At 38.0% G+C, this 20,015-nt stretch overlaps 2 protein-coding genes across 3 annotated transcripts; both read left to right on the top strand.

The window, feature by feature from the left end:
- The first annotated feature begins 949 nt into the window (after nt 1-949).
- On the top strand, nt 950-13,646 carry LOC111221026 (nuclear receptor-binding protein-like). 2 transcript variants are annotated; one of them, XM_022744352.1, is made up of 18 exons: nt 952-1,121; nt 1,450-1,838; nt 2,456-2,578; nt 3,285-3,386; nt 3,549-3,638; nt 3,923-3,963; nt 4,098-4,192; nt 4,811-4,894; nt 5,130-5,188; nt 5,272-5,370; nt 5,498-5,630; nt 6,994-7,084; nt 7,386-7,436; nt 7,918-8,053; nt 8,261-8,314; nt 8,479-8,542; nt 11,254-11,309; nt 11,710-13,646. In XM_022744352.1, exons 2-18 carry the CDS (start codon nt 1,611-1,613, stop codon nt 11,767-11,769), a joined length of 1,566 nt encoding a protein of 521 aa, XP_022600073.1. In that variant the 5' UTR covers nt 952-1,121; nt 1,450-1,610; the 3' UTR covers nt 11,770-13,646. The 2 variants fall into 2 exon arrangements, with proteins under 2 accessions (XP_022600081.1, XP_022600073.1); XM_022744360.1 differs by lacking the exon at nt 8,261-8,314 and having other exon boundaries at nt 950-1,121.
- A 1,133-nt stretch (nt 13,647-14,779) lies between these two features.
- Nucleotides 14,780-17,876, top strand: krtcap3 (keratinocyte associated protein 3). Its single transcript, XM_022743308.1, has 6 exons — nt 14,780-14,876; nt 15,817-16,001; nt 16,513-16,572; nt 16,678-16,875; nt 17,041-17,175; nt 17,435-17,876. The coding sequence occupies exons 1-6, from the start codon at nt 14,864-14,866 to the stop codon at nt 17,504-17,506; spliced, it is 663 nt and encodes a 220-aa protein (XP_022599029.1). The 5' UTR covers nt 14,780-14,863; the 3' UTR covers nt 17,507-17,876.
- Nucleotides 17,877-20,015: the final 2,139 nt, after the last annotated feature.

Here is a 20,015-nt window from a genome sequence, read left to right as displayed (position 1 = left end):
CCACCTTCCATAAAATATCCCTTACATGCGACCTATGCGCACGGCGTCGGTATCATTGAGCCTCCGCATAGTGGATGAGGAGAGACAGCGGTTTTTTTTTATCCAAAAAGCTGCCACACAACAATTCCTTTATTTTCCAGAGGGCTTGTTTGCATCACTGCCTTGCACGTAAATCGTGGATAACATCTTGCGCAGAATTTTAGCAACGTGAAAACAGCTGTACAACCCTCTACAAGCGAGGCGAGATTGTGCACCTCTCACAACTTCCGTTTTCGCCTAAACTACCAATAAGATTGAACTAAACTTTTCTTCTTTTGAAAAATATGCATTTAATATATCCAAACAGAACAAAATGCGTATGTTTAATAATTTACTTAAATCGCTATGTGAGATATAAACACTTGTTTACATAGCTGTAAAGCAAACGGCCCTTTCGCGAACCGATGCCTCCAAACTGGCCTTGGAGAGGGGAACTATCTTGATTTGTCTGGCGCCGCTCACCAGCAGAACCATATTTGAGTGCGCTTGATTTGAGCTCCTGCATGAAAATTGAGTCGGTAACTGTGCTTCTAAAATACAAAAAAATTCTACCCTTTATTGCTTTGGCCAAAAAGCTTGTTGTTATGAAGTCTTTATTTATTACAAGTAATTTAGTACTTGTAGCTGAATAATATAAATTTGTCTACCAAACGCTATTTTACCGGCGCTGTGCTGGACATTAAACAAACGCACAATGCGCTGTGGGGGCGTTATATGTACTCAGGACTCAACAGATTAGAGCACATAGATGGAACATTAAAGTTAGTTAAGTAAAATAACATTTGCTAGTGTGTGGTAATATTTTGACGGTGTAGTCAATGTAATATTTGTCATTCAACCCCGTGTGTTCTACTTATTGGCATGTTTTAGTAGCAACTACACCACTGCGTTTTCTCCGCGCAAACAAGCGCTCCCCAAGTTCTGCCCGCCCCTCCCACTTCTGCCAAGAGAAAGGGACTTGAAACCCATCAACAAATTTTTATGACGAACTAGCATTTTTGACTAAAAGCGTCTAATTTTACTGTGTTTTCGTCATTATGTAACCGAGGGCTTTTCATTCACTGGTAGTTTTCTGTTCCACGGTAAGATTTTTGTATATTGCAAGTAAACTTTGTGTTAGGTATTTATTTATTTACCTTTCATAGGCTTGCTAGCCGAGGGAAAGTTAGCTACAATAGCTGGTTAGTTGGACTGACTACACTTTTGGTGTTCTGTCACAGTAGTGGTTCTCTGTCTCAAGAGTCTAACCTACCAATGAAGCATACGGCATAAATTGTCGCTCAGAAGTTAACTAACCTATGCGGAAAGTACTACTTAATGTTAGAAAAGATTATACTTGTTACGTTGTTATCAAAGGTAGCAGTAGCATCCTAAAACAAGCCTTCTTTAACATGTGTCATTTGTTTACAGTCGTCCCTCCTTGAGCTCTACCTTGTTGAAAGCCAAGCCAGAGAAGAAGAGGGATATGTGACCACCTCTTACTGGGAGGGGGCGAGCAAGAAAGTGGCTTCCTTGCTTGTTACAGCTCAGGAACAGGAGCCTAGAGAAGGAAAGCCAGCAGAAATTGTGTCATGATGTTTGAGACAGAAGAAAAAGAAGCTTCACCTGCAGCTAGTAAAAAGGCAGATGTCACAGCAGGACACATGTCTAGTAACACTCAACAGGTACAAGGTGGAGCATCTGTGGCCTCCATACAGCCTCCTGCTCCCACAGCAACGGAGGATGAGGATGAGAGTGAAGACGAATCAGAAATTCTGGAGGAGAGTCCCTGTGGCCGCTGGCAGAAACGCAGGGAGGAGGTAAAGGGGGTTAGGATGCTTTGCTTTCATAGTATCAGGTGAAAATAATGGATAAAGTATGAACTGTTCAAACCATCATTAAGTTAAAAGTTACCCTGTGAGACAGAACATTTCTCTTCAGTCAAAATTCAAAGTGACTTGACCCTTGAGTATGTAGACAAGTGTCATGAAGCTCAGTTAATTTGATTGATGGATGCAATAATCTTGGGCCATCCTTTTCACATTGCTGCACATGTGTTTTTTGTCACACACCATATCATTTTCTTCTAGTTAAGAATAAAATATTATATGGAATATTTTGTTATTTATCCATTTCAGAACAATCAAACTATAGTATTTTCTATGATGGTATGATTTTCTTTTGTCAATATCCCCCTTTTTCATGTTATTTACACTTCATAAGTCATAAGTATCAAGTAACATCAAGGCAATGCTGCACTCAAACTAGCCAGTGTGTTATCCTATCAAGAGATTTTAGAATGGGCACAAAAGGGTTGCTTCTCACAAATTGTTCTGTTGTTCAGTATTTTTCCAGAACTTATTTTTCTGTGTCTTGTATTACATTTCACAATTTAAATATATGATCTCATATGCGATTTTTTTCCTCTCACATATAGGTGAATCAGCGTAATGTGCCTGGGATAGATGCTGCATACTTGGCTATGGACACAGAGGAAGGGGTGGAGGTAGTTTGGAATGAAGTCATGATATCAGAGAGGAAGAACTTCAAACTGCTGGAGGTGAGGCTCAGTGTTACAGAGTAGACGTAAAACGTTAAAGATAGTCGTTTTGGTGATTATGAACTGATTTTCTTGTTTTCTTGACTTGTACATTTAATTGAATATAGATGGGCCATTAACAAAACATATTTTTCTCTGTCAACTCATCTCAGTTTCGGTCAATATCTGATCTCAAAATGTAAAAAAGGGGAAAGAATGCACAGTTGACTTACTTTCATGAATCTTTATGTGCTTCAGTAGTTAATGCACACGTACAGGCTATAAAAATATAAAGATTGGTTAGGTAAAACTTTCTCTTTTAGAAAAGAAGACATAAACTAGTGATAGTTATAGTAGTGAAAATGATGTAGCTCAGGGTCAATGCAATGTGGGAAAAGCAGTGTCAAGCAATGCTAGTGAAATTGAAGTGCCCCACTCCCTTATAGATCCATTATGTAACATTTTAATTAAAAAATAATATTGACAATAATAATAATGGGCAGCTCAGTTGGAAACCTAGATATAATGGTTACCAGAGACATCTGTTGGTTAAAACACTTTCTACTGTAGAGAAAAGTAATTCCTTATAGATTTTTTTAATATAAATATTTATTTCAAACTGTATTACCCATCAGCCAGGTACAGAAGCATCAGTGCAAACGTAAAATGTATTATTAAGTTATTATAATTGTGCTATACTTATACATATTTTTTTGTTTGTGTTTAGGAGAAAGTGAAGGCTGTATTTGATAACCTGATCCATTTGGAACATGCAAATATTGTGAAGTTTCACAAGTACTGGGCTGACACAAAGGAGAACCGGGCTAGGGTGAGTCTCTGGCCTTGCAAGACATTATTGAATTTTCTTCCTGTCAGCTGCATAAATAGTATCACCATTTTCAAAATGAAACCAATCTTCCTTTTTTTTAATTTACATTTGAACAATGTCTATTATCTGTCTATTATCCCCTTATTTCTTCCTCTTCCTCAGGTGATTTTCATCACTGAATATATGTCATCAGGAAGCTTGAAGCAGTTCCTGAAGAAGACAAAGAAGAATCACAAGAGCATGAATGAAAAGGTAATAACTGACTATGTAAATGCACTTTTGATAGAATAAGGGTTTATGAATGTTTTTTTCTTTAAATGAGCTTCGTATCTTGAATGAGATAAGCTTTCTGGAGTGACGGGCAGTTTGAACAGTCTGATAAACAAATTAATTGGCATTTACATGATGGTGAGCAAAAGGGAAAGAAACTGCAAATGTCCCGTGTAGCATTTGGCCCCTTGATATAATGCAAGCCGTAGTTAATCCATACTGGTAACCAGCAAGGAAGTGCTCTGATAAGATGTATGGTCCTACAGGCTTGGAAGAGATGGTGCACACAGATCCTTTCTGCTCTCAGGTTGGTCTCCCTTTTTCAGACATGTTAAATTCAGTATGGACCTTCTTGGGAAAATGTACACAAGTGGAAAATAATCCAGACCCTTTTTTATGTTCTTTGTATGTATTTGTGATTTTTTTTTTTCTATTGAGCAGTTATCTCCACTCATGTGACCCACCCATCATCCATGGCAACCTGACCTGTGACACCATCTTCATTCAGCACAACGGGCTCATCAAGATCGGCTCAGGTATAGAATTACACTGGTTTCCTCCCACTGTGTTAGGTAGTGGAGCTTGAGTGCTGTTGATGGCATCGAATGTTGCTGAATTATGGATTTAAAGGCTGGAAATTTCACATAATGGTGTGCTAAAGTTCCATGATCCCAAAGTACCAGGGTTGTATGTACAAAAGTAACAGTCACTTTGGCACTTTAACTTAACAATTTTGGCACTTTAACTAAAGTCAAGTCTTTCCATGTGACAAAAATAATAGCAATATTGCTTTTGTCTTGTACTAAAAAAAACTCTGCATTGCATTGCATAAGATGTGAGCAAAGTGGTGGTGTGTTATGTGGTTTAGAAAACCACTGTTGTGTGTACACAAAATGCTGGCAACAAAAGCATCTATGCACTTTGTTTTTATCTCTTGCACTCCCTGTCCGCTAAAGAACAGTTTCCAAACATTCATGATAATTTGCACAATGTAAATGTAGTACTAATTGGTCCTGACTCATTCACATTATTTATTTCTTGTCTTTCTCTACGTCCTTGGTCTTTATTTTTACATCTTACTGCTTCGTACTCACTTCTCTCACTGTTCACCATCCTACCTCTACATATCCTCTGTATCCCTGCCTCATCTGCAGTTGCTCCAGACACCATTAACAACCATGTGAAGACTTGTCGTGAGGAACAGAAGAACATGCACTTCTTTGCTCCAGAGTATGGAGGTAGACATGACCAAAATGAGACTTTATAGTTATTTCTGTTGTTACTGATATAGACAGTTTCCTGACCTCCAGAATAAACCGGATGATACAGATATATTGGATTACATTTTACAAGTTAGTGCTGCTTTTAGGAATAAGCAATCTCTTAATTTCATTAAAGTCATTAAAAGTATATGGTTTCTCACAAAATGATTTATGACATGATGTCGAAATTATATTCTTTATGTCTTTGTAGCTGTTGATGATGTCACCACAGCTGTAGACATCTATTCATTCGGCATGTGTGCATTAGAGGTGAGATGAGACCCATAATACAATGTAATGGCCTGAGCTCTATCTCAAAGCAATATGTTAACGTGTTTGTTGCTGTGTTGCAGATGGCACTCCTGGAGATCCAGGGGAATGGAGAGTCCTCTAATGTTTCTCAGGAGGCCATAAACAGTGAAATACAGTTACTGGAGGACCCACTGCAGAGGGTAAGATAAAGAGAGAGGAGTATGTGTTTGCATGTTCATGAGTATCTTTAAAGATCATACCAGATTCATCTTTGAAAAGTTTTTGCCAATTCTTTGAAAAGTGTGACACAGATGTTTGTTTTTGTAGGAGTTAATACAGAAGTGCCTCGAGTGTGATCCCAGTACAAGACCTACAGCCAGAGAGCTGCTGTTTAACCAGGCTCTGTTTGAAGTACCACTGCTAAAACTGCTAGCTGCACATTGCATTGTCAGTCACCAACGTGAGTCTTTAACACACACACACACACACACACACACACACACACACACACACACACACACACACACACACACACACACAAAGAAATTTTAAGTTTTGTTGTGCATCCGATTCGTAAATAACTGTCCATCACAATGTGATGTAAATGAAATATGTCTTTGACATGGCTCATACTCTATATATACAGTATATATTTCAGATGCATGGTTGGTGATAAAGGGAAATTTTGATTGGCTTTTAACAAAAAGAAAATCAAATTAACCACAAATTAGTAAGTGATCACTACCATAAACACTTTCGGACCGTGCTTACAGTTGCCAGCATCTCTACCTCTGCAGTACACACTGTGAAGAACATATTTTTCTTTGGAGTTCATTGTACAATTGTGTGGACAAAAAAATGTGGACTTAAATGAATGCGGATGTTGTTGTACACTCACACAGCACTTTATTACGAACACCATACTAATACTGGATTGGTCCGCCCCTTTCTTTTAAAACAGCCTTAGTTATTCGTGATATAGATTCCACAAAACAATGGAAACATTGATATGATTGCATCACATCATTTATGCAGATTTGTCAGCTGCATATCCATGATGCGAATCTCCTGCTCTATCACATCCCAAAGTCGTTCTACTGGATTCAAATCTGATGACTGGGGAGGCTACTGAAGTACACTGAACTCATTATCATGTTCATGAAACCAGTTTGAGACAACTTTTGCTTTGCAACACGGTGCATTATCATGCTGGAAGTATCCATTAGAAGATGGTGAACTGTGGTCATAAAGGGCTGCACATGGTCAGCAACAATACTCAGATAGGCTGTGGCATTCAAACAATTGATTGGTATTAAGGGGCCCAAAGTGAGCCAAGAGAACATTCCCCACACCATTACACCACCACCATCAGCAGCCTGGACTGTTGACACAAGGCAGGTTGGGTCCATGGACTCATGCTGTCGATGCTAAATTCTGACCCTACCATCTGCAGCCTCAGCAGAAATCCAGATTCATCAGACCAGGCTATGTTTTCGCAGTCTTCAACTGTCCAGTTTTGTTGAGCCCATGCTCACTGCAGCATCAGATTTCTGTTCTTGGCTGACAATGAGAGGAACCTAACATGGTCCTCTGTTGTTGTATCCCATCCACCTCAAGGTTCAACGTGTTGTGCATGTTTTTCTGCTCACCACAGTTGTAAAGAGTGGTTACATGATAAACTGGCCACTGAGTTCACATTATAATATACCAGAATGATTTCCATACAGAAACACACTTAAAACTTATTCAAGTATCAATTTTAAGATATTTATCCTAAAAGTCAACCTTATTCAATAATTCTTCAATGATTTATAAATATCCAGACATGATCCCTGAAAATGCCCTAGAGGAGATGACCAAGAACCTGGACCCCAACCTGGTCATCGCTGAGACAAAAGAAGATGTTCAGCTCAAGTAAGGGCCCGAAACCAGTATCTATGTGGCAGTGGTGTTCGGCACAGATACAGTAGCCAAAAAACAAAACAAAAACAACAGCTTTGATGTTATTCTTAAATTCTTAATTTGTTTAGTGCACAAAGATATATTTACCAATATAAAATGGCAGGCATAAGTTAAACACAGTAACAACATTAAAAAAATGTCAAAATCACCTGTCTTAATAATTTTATTACTTATTTTACTATCGCATTTGAAATTCTATGGTCCTCATACCTCAAACTGTATAATTAGTGAGATTCCTTTTATCCCTCCGTAGGCTTTTCCAGTTTCCTGCTTTGGAGCTTGATAAATTCCTGGAGGATGTGAGGTGAGAAGCAAATCAGTGTTGTATACTGTGAGGGTTTGAACAAGCTCAGTTGTTAACGTGAGCTTTTTATGTTATTAAGCCCCAAAGATACAACAACACTATTTGGCCACACAGGGGCAGTAAAGGACTATGTGACTATTTTTGTATGCTCCCTTTAGTTTTTAGACACAGTACAGTAATGTATCCATCCTGGTTACCTGAACATATGGAATTTTAAGACACATTTGTTGTTTCGTTATGTGTATTTTAGTTTAACTGGAGATTTTGTTGGATCAATATTCAGTTTTCTATCACTTTGCACATCCTCTCTTTAATCTCTTCTTAAATTTGTTACTGGTCCATCCTCAGTCCAATTACAAGTTGTAATTACTTTATATAACATGCATCCCTTTTTCAAGTCTTCATTTTTATTCATGCTTTCTGTCTTCCATGTTTTCTCCACCTCTCCCTTTCTTTGTCTTTCTATCCCTCCCTGGGTCAGGAATGGTATTTATCCAATGACAGCGTTCGGGCTGCCCTGTCCTCAGCAGCCTCAGCAGGAGACGGTTAAATCTCCTGTTGTCATCCCCTTGGTCAAATCCCCCACCCCTGAACCTGCAGAGCTTGAGACACGGCGGGTGCGTACAACAAACTATACTGCATATTAACAAATGCAGTCACAATGGTGGCTTTTCACAAGTAATGATCTTGACGCTAAAGTTCCTCATTTTCATGATCAATCTCTTATTTGAAATATAGACTGCACATTTGTGTAAAGTATTCTGAAATTTCACCAACACTATTTGAAAACCATTCATATTTAGATTACCATACTTCTCCTGCAGGTCATTCATATGCAGTGTAATGCTGAACCTGTTGAGGAAGGAGCAAAGTTTCATGTGAGTCTGTTTAATAACATTTACAAATTGATCATTTATTGTTTAACAAATTCAGAATGCAACATTTAAGCTTCCTCTCATTGACCAACAACATGATATTATACCAACTATTTGTTTCCTAGGTGTACAGAAGTTAAAAAAATTCTCTGTTTCTCTTCTTTTAGCTAACATTACTGCTGAAACTGGAGGACAAACTGAATAGACATCTAAGCTGTGACATGTTACCTCGTAAGATCAACTCTTTGCATTCTGTTTTATTGAAGTGTGGTCCTTTTGTCCATTTAGACGGTTTGGTTTTACAGCTTGTGTTTAGGGTTGAAGAAGAAGTTGAAGTTCGATAGAATTACCTGATTAGAGGTAATAATAGCTGATAAGGCTGTTTCTGTATCAATTACTGCAGAGCTCAGTCCCCTGTACTCCCAGTTTTAATATACAGTATCTCTTCATATGTGTGGACTGTCATGTAGCAAAGTGAGAGGGAGATTCCAGAGAGAGCTTGAAATGCAGATGGCGTCACAATATACAGTATGCAAGACTATTTTAGGCAGGGAGACCGACTGTTGCCTGTGTGTCACGAAAACCATGCACCTCTATTTTGGACAAATTTATTTAGATTGCATACTTGAATTGTTAATGGCCATAGTGGCTTTTAAACCTTTTAATGTTTTCTTGTAAAACAACAGGGAGTTGTCTTTACAACTTTACTTCACTTATTTGTTTAAGAATATACATCAATATTTCAGGATTTTGATCTCACTGCTTTGCCACAGACAAGACTAAAGGAAGGCAAATGAGAAAATAACACAGAACACAACTGCTGCATGGTCAGAATAATGCAGTCTGTATGATCCAATGTGCACATGTACACACAGGTATGGTAGGCATGTATAATGTTGCAGGCGTGTGGGGAATGCCAGGCCAGTGAAAGGCTGCTGCTGACAGCTGTCACCTCCTGTGTCGCGATCTGACCATCTTTTCCCAGGCGTTCATCTCCCTGTCTCTCATTCACCCACACATACACGCACTCTTTCTCACACGCACACACACACACACACACACACACACACACACACTGTCTCTATCAAATGCTTAGACACTTTCACTGGACCACTGGACTTTCTTCTGCTCTTTCTCTCTTCCTGTTTCTTACATTGTATTTCTTCTTCCTTTTGAATACCAACAGCCTAATACCACTGGCACACACACTGGAACTTCACATCCATGCGCACCCACACACACAAATCAGCCTCGTAGACACACCCTGTCCTCTTTGTAAACAGTCCCTCTTACTGATATCAGGATATATTCTTTCCAAAGCTTTCCTTATCAACACACCAAAGTCCAAAGTCACACTGCAGTGTCGCTAGCTAACTAACCCACTTAAATTTCACCCCATTGGCCTTTTGCATGGTTCTTCTACACCCTTTTCAGTGCATTGACAACTGAGGCGTGTTTTTATTCTCAAAACTAAATAGACACAAATCAGCAAGGAACTCTCTCCCTCTGCTTCAGTATCAATCCCTTTGGCATATGGCTGTTGGCTGCTTGTGTTTCTCTTTTGTTAATGTCAGAGTTGTTGGATGCTCCATCTCCTCCACTTGTTTATCTTGTTCCAGCCACATTCCTTGTTCAGTTGTAAATTGACAGCTAGCTTATTAAAAATCAGCAGACCCTGACAACTCCTCTGCTCACTAGGCACAGGAAAAGAATGTCCTAATTTGGTGTGGTAACTAAAGTAATAATAAAAAACTCATTCACTAATCAAAATCCATTTATTACAAAAACAGGTCAGGAATTGAAAGGAGTATTATGTGCAGTTTGTGAATCTTAAAGTTTTTAGGACAAAGTAGACGTCAGAAGTTTAAAAAAAGAGTTTATATCAGGAAGTCAGATCTGGTTTGTTGTGAATGCTTTTTTCCTGTAGTCAAGTAAAATCCAGCATTCCTTATGTTTGCATAATTTGAGTAACCTTGCATATATGTTGTTTACACCTCTGTTGATTTAGTTCTGTTGTTTGCTCTGTTAACTTTCCCTCAACATGCCTTATATTTTCACCAAAGGTAGTGAGTTCTTATTCGTTATAATCAGACTCAGTCAGAGCATGAGTTATTTTATATTACAAAAAGTTGTGCAGATGCATTGCAACATGGATTCTTGACATTATTGAAATCTTAATATTTGCTTTTTCCAAGATAAACTGTATTTGGTCCTGTATGATTGTTGAAAGTTGAGTCTTGAAAGAAGTCTTACCTGGAATTTACAGCAGATTTTAAGATTAACCAAAAATAAGTGGATAAACTTTTGATGAGCTAAAGGTACATTTGGTTTTTAGGACAAATACAAGGCTCAATAGAACAATGGAAAAAGTATTAAAAAATATTAGACCTGAAAGAAAGTTATGGACAGTCTAAAGTAGAGGAAACTGCAAGCGTCTGTCCATTAAGTTGATAAGCCTTCAATAACAAGAAGAATATTTTAAAATCCAACATGTTTTAACATATCATTCCCCAATGAAGACCATGCTGGTTGAAACATGTTGGCTTTTTTATTTTCCTGCCAGATGAGTCCCATTTTGTACTCCGTCCTTTTTCAACTGTATTGGATGTCACTTAATGAATGCTTTGCTAGATGTCTACAGGAATATAAAAATGGGATTATGAAAATACAAAATGGGTTCACAGGTGCAGAGAGCAACGGCAGTAGCTGGTGTTTGGTGATTTTTTTATTGTGTTTAAGGTGGGATTTGGATTTAAAAGCTGCATCTGGACTACATTATTATGAATGTGGTATTTACCCTAAGCCTGACCTTTATTCAGGTGCAGGTGTATGTGTGTTATAGTATTTGCATAACTCCAAGAGAGATGATGGGTGACTGGTTGAATTGATGTGAAGGTGATGTTATGAATTACTGTAACTAACTGTGCTCATGTGTGTTTCAGAGGAGAATGTTCAAGAGTTGGCTGGAGAGTTGGTGCAGCTGGGCTTAATCAGTGAGGTGGGTGTTTGGTGTGGTAAAGAGAGATTCACATTGACTGTGTGTGTATGTGCTTGTATTTGTCTGGTTGACACTGTAGGTGAATGTGCTATTTCTGCAAAATGTTTGAAAATGCAGGTGATTTTAAAAGGCGTGGTGACCCCTGATGCTACTACATACCCTCCAACTCACTTTCCCCTTAAAGAGCTTTATACACGCTTACTGCATGTACTCTGGTGCCCACTCACTAAAAAATGCACACAAACCCACTCTCATGTTGTGTAGTCACTTCATCTCTCTGTGGGTGAGAGTATATGTAGACTTTCATCCTCTTAATGGATAAAAACAGTTCTATCCCTTGTTTGTTGTTTTGAATTTCGAGTGTCTGTCATTGCTGAAAATGTTTGTGTTCTCTTCACAGTTGGACCAAAACAAGATAGCATGCCTACTAGAAGAAACTTTCAGCCAAGTTCTTCACTAGCAAGGGTTTCATCAACCGTGTCTCCTCACAAATACACTCTGTCAAACCTGTTACACATTTTTTTTTTAATTACTCAACACAGTGACTATATTTAATGTATTTTTTGTATCATTATACCAAGCCGTAGGCAGCAATGTGACCAAAAGTGTAAGTTTTTCCTTGGAATCAGGGACTAAAACTTCCTAAAAGCACATAAAAGCTTTAATATGAAGCCAGTTTTACTCCAAAAAAGGCACATGCATTTTATTTAAGTCAAAACATACATATACGCATACATACATGGAATTATTTTGAATGAACTGGCTATTAAGCTGGCTGTTAAGTTTAATTAAAATATATTAATGCTGCAACAGACATTTTGATCACAACAATACTGACTAGATTACTTGCAGCTTTATGATGAAACCCAGTTTTTCTCAAGCACAGTTGTATTATAGTGAGGTGTTTACATTATGAATTGCTTGGCCGGCCTGTGTCCCGGGATGAAACAATCTAAATCATCATCAAAGACTGATTCAGGCCTTCACTTGAGTCACATCACATATTAACTCTTGTACTAAATTTTACTAGTTGGACCTACACCCTTTGAGCACCACCAAAGAAAATTTTTACAAATTAAGCTAACCCTTTCTTTTCAACCAATGTCATTTCATGTGGTTCCCTCTTTCATTTTGCCCCTTTTTATCACCTATCAGATTAAATATATAGAATAGTTTGAAAACTGCATTGCAAAGAGGGAACCTTCAAACTTAATTTTTTAAATAGAACTATTTACCCATGGATAATGTTTGTAAAAGGCCTTTGATGCACAACAAAATGTATGTGCATTACTGCATAACGCATTTTGGTCGGGCATCTTGCCAGCTCTCTCTGGAAGATAGTCACTTTGAGGTACTGTGAATTTAGTGTTACTGAATTTCCGTTTGTGTGTTTGATTTTATATTTTTGCTCTACTATTTGCCTTACTGTGGGCCTACGCACATGCCCTAAAGTTTTCTTTTTTCCAATTGTTTTTCTTATTTTATTAATTGTTTTACCATTTGCTGCTTGTTGGGTTCACACATGCTACTCTGCCTTTAAAATTCATTCATGTGAGACTTGTGTCGTGAACTCAGCTGCCATATGCTGTAGAAAGAGGACCTAGCCTCTTGCTGATACATCCATGTGAGAGTTTCATGTTTTATTTATGTTACAAATACTGTATATCAGGTGTTTTTCTTTACTTATTTCCCTTTTGTTTACTTAAGTTCCACATGGAGACCACATTGTGGAGAATCTGAGCCAATACAGAACTTCTCTAGTTTGTTTTCTGTTGCTTTTATTTTCATCTGATCATTTGATAAAAGTGGGACCTAGTGGATTGACAATATCCTTCACAGGTTTACCAAAGCTTCTAAACTTGAATAAAATATTTTATATCATGCCGGTCTTGTTTAGACTTGCATTGAGATCAAGGAGTTGCCTGTGGCCTTTTTGTGACAGTTTGGCTCAGAACTCTTTGTGGACTACTGGTACTACTGTGTCCGAGAGCTCACATAATTCAGTATCTTAAACAGGCAATAAGAGTATATCATTCTCAATATGTATTGGAAAAAACAAAACAACAGTTGAGATATTGTTGCATAAAATAGCTTCCTTTGATCTGGTATTTTATTTAAATTGTATTTTGTCTTACAATCACTCTGCCAGCTTAAGTTCCGGCAGAGCTTTCCTCTGGTTGTTGAGTTGTAATGTTAAATTGCAAACATCACTAATGAGATCATATTAATCCAATGATCTCAACTCGTGTATTTCTTGAGTATTTTTTTATGCCTCTGCTCCAGAGATAGCCAGGGCCAGAGGCATTATGTTTTTGAGTTGTCCGTATGCATGTCCGTCCGTCCGTCCGTCCGTCCGTCCCATTCTCGCCAAAACAATATCTCAGTAACACCTCGAGGGAAGTTCCTCAAATTTGGTACAAACATTCACTTAGATGCAAGGATGAACTGATTAGATTTTGGTGGGCAAGGGTCAAAGTTTGAGGTCGCTATGACCCACAAATCACGTTTTTGGCCATAACATACAAACTCATACACTAATTATGACATAATGTATAACAAATATCTAATAGGATTAAATGATGAAGTGATGACATTTTATATCCAAATGGTCAAAGGTCAACTTCACTGTGTGAAAAACACTTTTGGCCATTATTCAATGTTAAACTTGGGAAGGGGAGACCGTGACCATATTTCCTGCAACTTTGTTGGTTGGTGGAAGCATACAACCAAGAGGCAGTAATTCTAGTTTTAATGTATTCAGACAACTATTATGCTCCAATCTGCATATTTTGCTGTACTTACCCTGTGTAGTGCATTTTAATACATTGTTTACTTTGTTCTCCTCTGTTTGTATGTCTGTTTGTGAACTGTTGAGATTGTATATCCCAAAGATATGTTCTTAACTTAGCTAGTAGAATGTAAACGCACCACTCCTTGTATAGAGAAGTTGAAAAATCCAAAAAATGTTTTTATCAGAGCAGCTTTACACTGACTCTGTCTTTCTATCTCTCTCTCCCTGTCACTCTCTGTACCATCTTTTCCACTTAAATTACCAGTGGTGTTGAAAGTGGTTATTATATAATCGCACATGATGGGCAGCTTTAGCCTGCTACTCCAGGTTAGTAGTTGTGGTTATATTTGGATATTCTTATATTTTGTATATGACATGAATGTCAGTAACTGAGTGTCTTTTCTGAGACGTGTATCCTGACAAAAACTGCAAAGTATGACTGGTCTTTCAAATAAATGTGTGAAGTGCTTGACTTTGTTCTTTTAATAAGATTTACTCCAGTCTTGGTTTCAAACCCATTTGCGAAAATGATTTTCTGGTTTTGTGACCGATTCAGTGTTCTGAGAATAAATAAGCTTATTATGAATCTCAAATGTCTGTTGCGCCCCTGAGCGTCCAGCAAGTCACAGGTAATTCACAGGTGAGTATCATGACGTCATACAGGAAGTGGACAGAGGAACGTCTGAGAGGTCTCAAGTTTCGTCCTCTGTTGTTCGAAAATTACGGATATTCATTCGTAGGAAACATCTGTCGTAGGAGAGAGATGTGCACGTTTGGTGAGTGGTTGTCTGATGGCATATATATATAACTACTGAACACCTCACATAAGTAATATCATAACTTATATGTCCGACATTGTTTTCCCCTCCACGGGTGTAACTGACCACAGGCCTGGAGGTAGGATGACACGGTTTCATTTTTAAGACTTTGCACATGTGATACAAGTGCATGTGTAACAGATTGTGCTTTTATCTTATCCTCAGAGAAAATGAGCTGCTAACATTCAGACTGACAAGAAAAGAGATCACTTCGTTTTAAAAGAATCATTTATGCCCACGCTAACTCCTCCATCTCTGTGAGTCACTTAGAGTGTAGCCTTTGTATGCAAATGCTGTAACTCTTACATGTACGCACATAAATGTATGCATGCATAAATATAGTAAATGTTCTGTAGGGAATCAAGTCCTTCAGAATTTAATTTAGCTGATGTGAATTTTGGCCTATAACATCACACTGCATCAGACGCACAGTACAGAGCTAGATGGATAAATCAGCCACGCCAATATAGCTTATTGCACATACACCAGGTGATATGGCCGGTGTACAGGTCGGCCAATAAGTAACGAGAAATTGCAGTGTAGAAATGCTAAGTTAGGTTTGAGGTGAGAACTAGCAAGTTAACAATATATTAACTCTATAATGTTCATCTTAGTATGAATCTTGGTTACAATTAATAAAAAAACAAAAAAGCAAAAGCAAAGTCTTCAAAAAATACCATCGGCTGAGACATCATTATTAGATTTTTTTAAACTGTCACATACCGATAACACTATTTTCCTTAGAAAACCAGTATAAGTCAGGCCATAACACTGAATGAATGTGTAGTGTTGTGCAAGCAGAAACAGTTTTTTGCTTTGCTTTGTGTACAATATGGTGTATGTAGACACATCATGTATCATGCATGTATTACATGTTTCCTGTATTTCTTTCATCCAGATAAGGACAAAGGGCCAAGGAGGCTGATGAAAAAGGGTTTAACTCTCATCCTGGTCGGCCATATTAACTTCATTCTTGGAGCTATTGTCCATGGCAGTGTCCTCCGCCACATTTCCAAACCCAGCCAGCATATCACCACTGAATACACTGTAGCCAACATCATCTCTGTCACCTCTGGCCTGCTGGTGAGTCAATAGTTTATATATTCACACTATGTTTTGAAGTCATTTTAGCAGTTCAGATGAGGAAACTGTGCACCAAGACACTCAAGGTTTGTAGTACTTTTTAAAGCCAAGCAATCTTGGTCTGAATTTTACTTTGAAATTGATGTTCCATGAAACAAACTGATCTTCACATTCATATCAGTGACTCTCTTTGTTCTGTGCATCGGATACTCAGGTATCACAGGTGTGTGTGCTCCTTTAGCTCAGTAATAGTGTTGTGTATTTTTGTCAGCAATCAAGACTAAACTTGCCCATTAAAAGGGAACTGGTTTTTTAAATCTAGTTGCTTTAGGGCAGGCCTCATTACATTGAGGTATTAGATAACCTGCCAGTTGTTGATGATGATGTCACCTTTCCTTGAAATGCACTCTATACAAGATTTTACAGACAAAACAAATAGACAAGTTAGAAGTTAGTCTATGCCAAATTAGCACTAAACTGAAACAATCATCTTGTCATTTGAATCTTGCAGAGCATTGTCACCGGGATTATTGCTATTGTGGTGTCAAGGAACCTTCATGTATTAAAACTGGTAAGAATTTAATTTATTTTCAACTATTGATATGATCACTTCAGTCATTCATTCTGTGTCTGCTCAATGGTTGGTTTTTATATGAGGTTGTCTCTGTTTCTCCAGCAAATAGGACTTCTAATTGCATCATTCCTGAACGCCCTGCTCTCAGCGTCATGCTGCACTGGTCTCATCTTGGCCATTAGTGTTACTGTTGCCCACAATGGGCAGGGCTTGATGGTGGGATGCAATGACACAGAGGTGCCCATCAATGCTCGGTCACCTATCACTGCCCAATGCCCATTTGATACAACAAGAATTTATGTGAGTCTAAATTTTCCTCTTGCATTTCCCTCTCTTTAAAAAAAAAAAGTTCTACCTCACTCTATCCCTCTGCCTATAGACCTCGCATCACAGGAGAAATGGTCAACCTTGTAGTGTTACTTTATTTCTTTCTCTTCCTCATTTCCACCACTTGCCATCTCTCAGGACACCACCCTTGCGCTGTGGGTCCCTTGTACTGTGCTGGCAGCGGTTGAGGTCGGACTGTCTGTGTGGTGCTTCATCGTTGGATTGGCTCTCAGAGGGCTGGCACCCTGTGGGAACAGCTACATCAAAGAGCAGGTGTGTGTGTCTTTGTGTGGGGTTGGGTGGGTATGCTTGAGGGATGCAACTGTGGTGTGTGTCTGAATTTCTGTCTGACTCAGATGTGCATACACACACTTAGTCTTAGTCAAACACACATACAACTTATCCACAGACATCTACTCACTCAGTTTCTTTAAGTCAAAAGAAAATCCAAACACCCTCATTCACTTGCTCATGATAACACAGACTGACACACTAATTTCTTCATTCCTTGTCCTTTCTTTCTTTCTTCCAGTTGGAGGAAGAGGCTGAGTGCTCTCCCCACAGCCGACGTCTAATTGGACAGCGCATGAACCCTGATGCCTAACTGAACAAAAAGCAGGAAGGACACCACTCCACGTAGACAAGTACAGCTAAATCGCAAAAGGCATCACTGCACCTGTATTCAGATTAGTAGATCTTGCCCTGCAGTCAGCTAGGTGAGTGTCTCTGTGGAACAGGAGTGGAATCCTTTTTAAGAGACTAAGAAACCTATCAGTGATAAATTAATTCACAGTGATGCATAAAAAACTCACATACGTTTTGTAGGTGCATTCCTTTTGTGCAGATATTGGGATACAGTGTGCATATATATGTGTGGAAACTACAGTAAGATATTACTATGGTGGCCCTGAGAGCTCAACGTGCCGCAAATTCAGAAAACATCTTTATGAATTTGACAACAAATGCACTGCAAAAAAATCACAACACATGCAAATAAACAAACACGCCGCCAATTCAGTCCTACAACACAACGGAAGTGTTTCCTGGGGTTGGGATGCACACCGTTGTGTTTTTTGAATTTGCAGCACGTTTGTGTATTTTCAAGTGTTTTCATAAGTTGCACTGCATTGAGCTCTCAGGGCCACTGTATATTACTGATCCTTTCAGTCTCATCAGTATCCCTACTTGCTAAGCATGTCTTTCAGTATGAAGAAACCTTTGTTTATGAAGAAAGTGCATTTTTATACCTTTCGAAAATATGTATATTTTAGCTGAATTTAGGATTATTTTATCTTGTGTAAACTTGTTTCACATTTCAGCAAAATCTATTTTATTGTTCCTGTGTATAATATTTTACTGTTTGTCCAGATTATAAACCACTTCATTTCATCTGAGATGCAACCATACTCATCAATGTTTGCCAAAATACAAGTTTAATGCACAGAAATAATTATGTTTCATGCTAGCCATAGTTTGGCTTTAAACTAAAGTAGACATACTAAATTGCACTTCTTGAAAGTGGTTTATATTAGTGGAAAATTGTAAGGACAACTGCAGTTAGTGACATGTTCATTGGTTTCCACTGTGGCTTACTTTTGTAGAAAAAACAATTGGCTAGATGAACATGCCCCAGATATAGCAACTGGGATATTTAAAGAATGCTTAAGAAAGATGCTCTGAACCCCTGAATTTAAAATAAACTGAACTGCAGCATAGCTGTGTATGGACTGAGTGCCTCTGTATGTAGGGTGAATGTCAAGTGGGGTCATATTAAGAGGTTAAACCAGTATGTGGGCCAGCACAGACCCCCCACAACTCAACAACAGAGAGGATCAGATCAGATCAGATCAGCCATGAAACAGTTAATCTAGTGGCGTGCTAAATCGTGTGGAAGGGAATCATAGCACGCAGTACTAATCCTGAGAATGTAAGGGATAAATATTGACATAGTGTTGACTGATACAATCACAACAAGTCTGTGTGTCTGTTTCAGTCAGTAGGATGTTGATGTTGCACCCCAGACTCTTAAAATTTGCATTTGAAATCCCAAGATGGATATGAGCTCAGACAAGCTTATTGTTGTATCAGGGGATATAAACAGAACTCAAGCAAAGTCATATGACATGATATTTTAATGAATAGTTAGCATTTTCAGACACTAAAGGCTTTATGAAATAAATGAGTGCCATATCATTTGGCTCTTGGGAACATTTTTTGTTGTGAGGTAATAGATGTCCCATATCTAAGGTTTATGTAGAATGTAGTCGATTTATAAATTTGCCACAACTCATATTTTTATTTAAAATATTTTCCATCTAAAATAACATTAGCAAATCACTGATTTGACAAAGGGTATTCATTATCACTTTTATCACCAATAAAATCAATGATAAAATGAGCATGTGTTATTTTCTTGAAATTGATTTGAATTAAAATAATTTAATACAAACCTTAAAATATGGTTGAGTCCCTCTTTCTGCTGTAAGACTTATTATCATTGAACCTAATTGAGGGACTAAATGAAAGCCTTTGGTGGTTGTTTGTTTCAAAACAAGGTAAATTTAAGCTCTTGAAATAAATTGAGTTGGTCAGCCTGATAGGACAAAACAAGTACCATCATTCATCTTTCCCACTGATCCAGCCGAACTGTAAACTCTCTAACAGATGTTAAAGGTGTGTATTTTGTAATATAGATTGCCTGCTTTGTTAAAATTTGACAAATGTGGTTGTACTGTACATTATATTAATTTCCTTTATGGTTTTGTAGCAGTATATAATGTAGAATTTTAATAAAGATTTTTGTTAATGTTAACTGTAGTTGTTTTCCCCTTTTCAGTTTTCCCTGACAAATCAAGGTGGATATAGTCATTATCCCTACCAGGCCCTTTTACCAGGAAGAAAACAATCAAAAACACCAAAGACACCACATGCATCCAGGACACTTAAAAGCATATCTGACTTTGGGTTCGGCTGCGTTTACCAAAATGAAATACTAAACGTGTGTATTTCCTAGAGCTCTAGCCACATATCATGTGTCTATTAATATTGTTGTACATTTGTAAAAAAAAAAAAAAAAAAAAAAAAAAAAAAAAAATGTATGTATACAACAGCAT

Source organism: Seriola dumerili, unplaced genomic scaffold, assembly GCF_002260705.1.
Source record: "Seriola dumerili isolate Sdu_G_001 unplaced genomic scaffold, Sdu_1.0 BDQW01000003.1, whole genome shotgun sequence".
NCBI lineage: Eukaryota > Metazoa > Chordata > Actinopteri > Carangiformes > Carangidae > Seriola > Seriola dumerili.
The sequence above is the reverse complement of the archived record's forward strand: the minus strand, read 5'-3'. Positions and strand labels throughout refer to the sequence as shown.

What these genes read in the sequence shown, in the direction of transcription:
- LOC111221026 (XM_022744352.1), top strand. Translation starts at nt 1,611, where the DNA reads ATGATGTTTGAGACAGAAGAAAAAGAAGCTTCACCTGCAGCTAGTAAA. An exon ending in AGAACTTCAAACTGCTGGAG is followed by an intron (nt 2,579 to 3,284) that starts GTGAGGCTCAGT and finishes GTTTGTGTTTAG; the next exon opens with GAGAAAGTGAAGGCTGTATT. An exon ending in TGGAGGACCCACTGCAGAGG is followed by an intron (nt 5,371 to 5,497) that starts GTAAGATAAAGA and finishes TTGTTTTTGTAG; the next exon opens with GAGTTAATACAGAAGTGCCT.
- krtcap3 (XM_022743308.1), top strand. An exon ending in ACCTTCATGTATTAAAACTG is followed by an intron (nt 16,573 to 16,677) that starts GTAAGAATTTAA and finishes CTGTTTCTCCAG; the next exon opens with CAAATAGGACTTCTAATTGC. An exon ending in TTGATACAACAAGAATTTAT is followed by an intron (nt 16,876 to 17,040) that starts GTGAGTCTAAAT and finishes GCCATCTCTCAG; the next exon opens with GACACCACCCTTGCGCTGTG.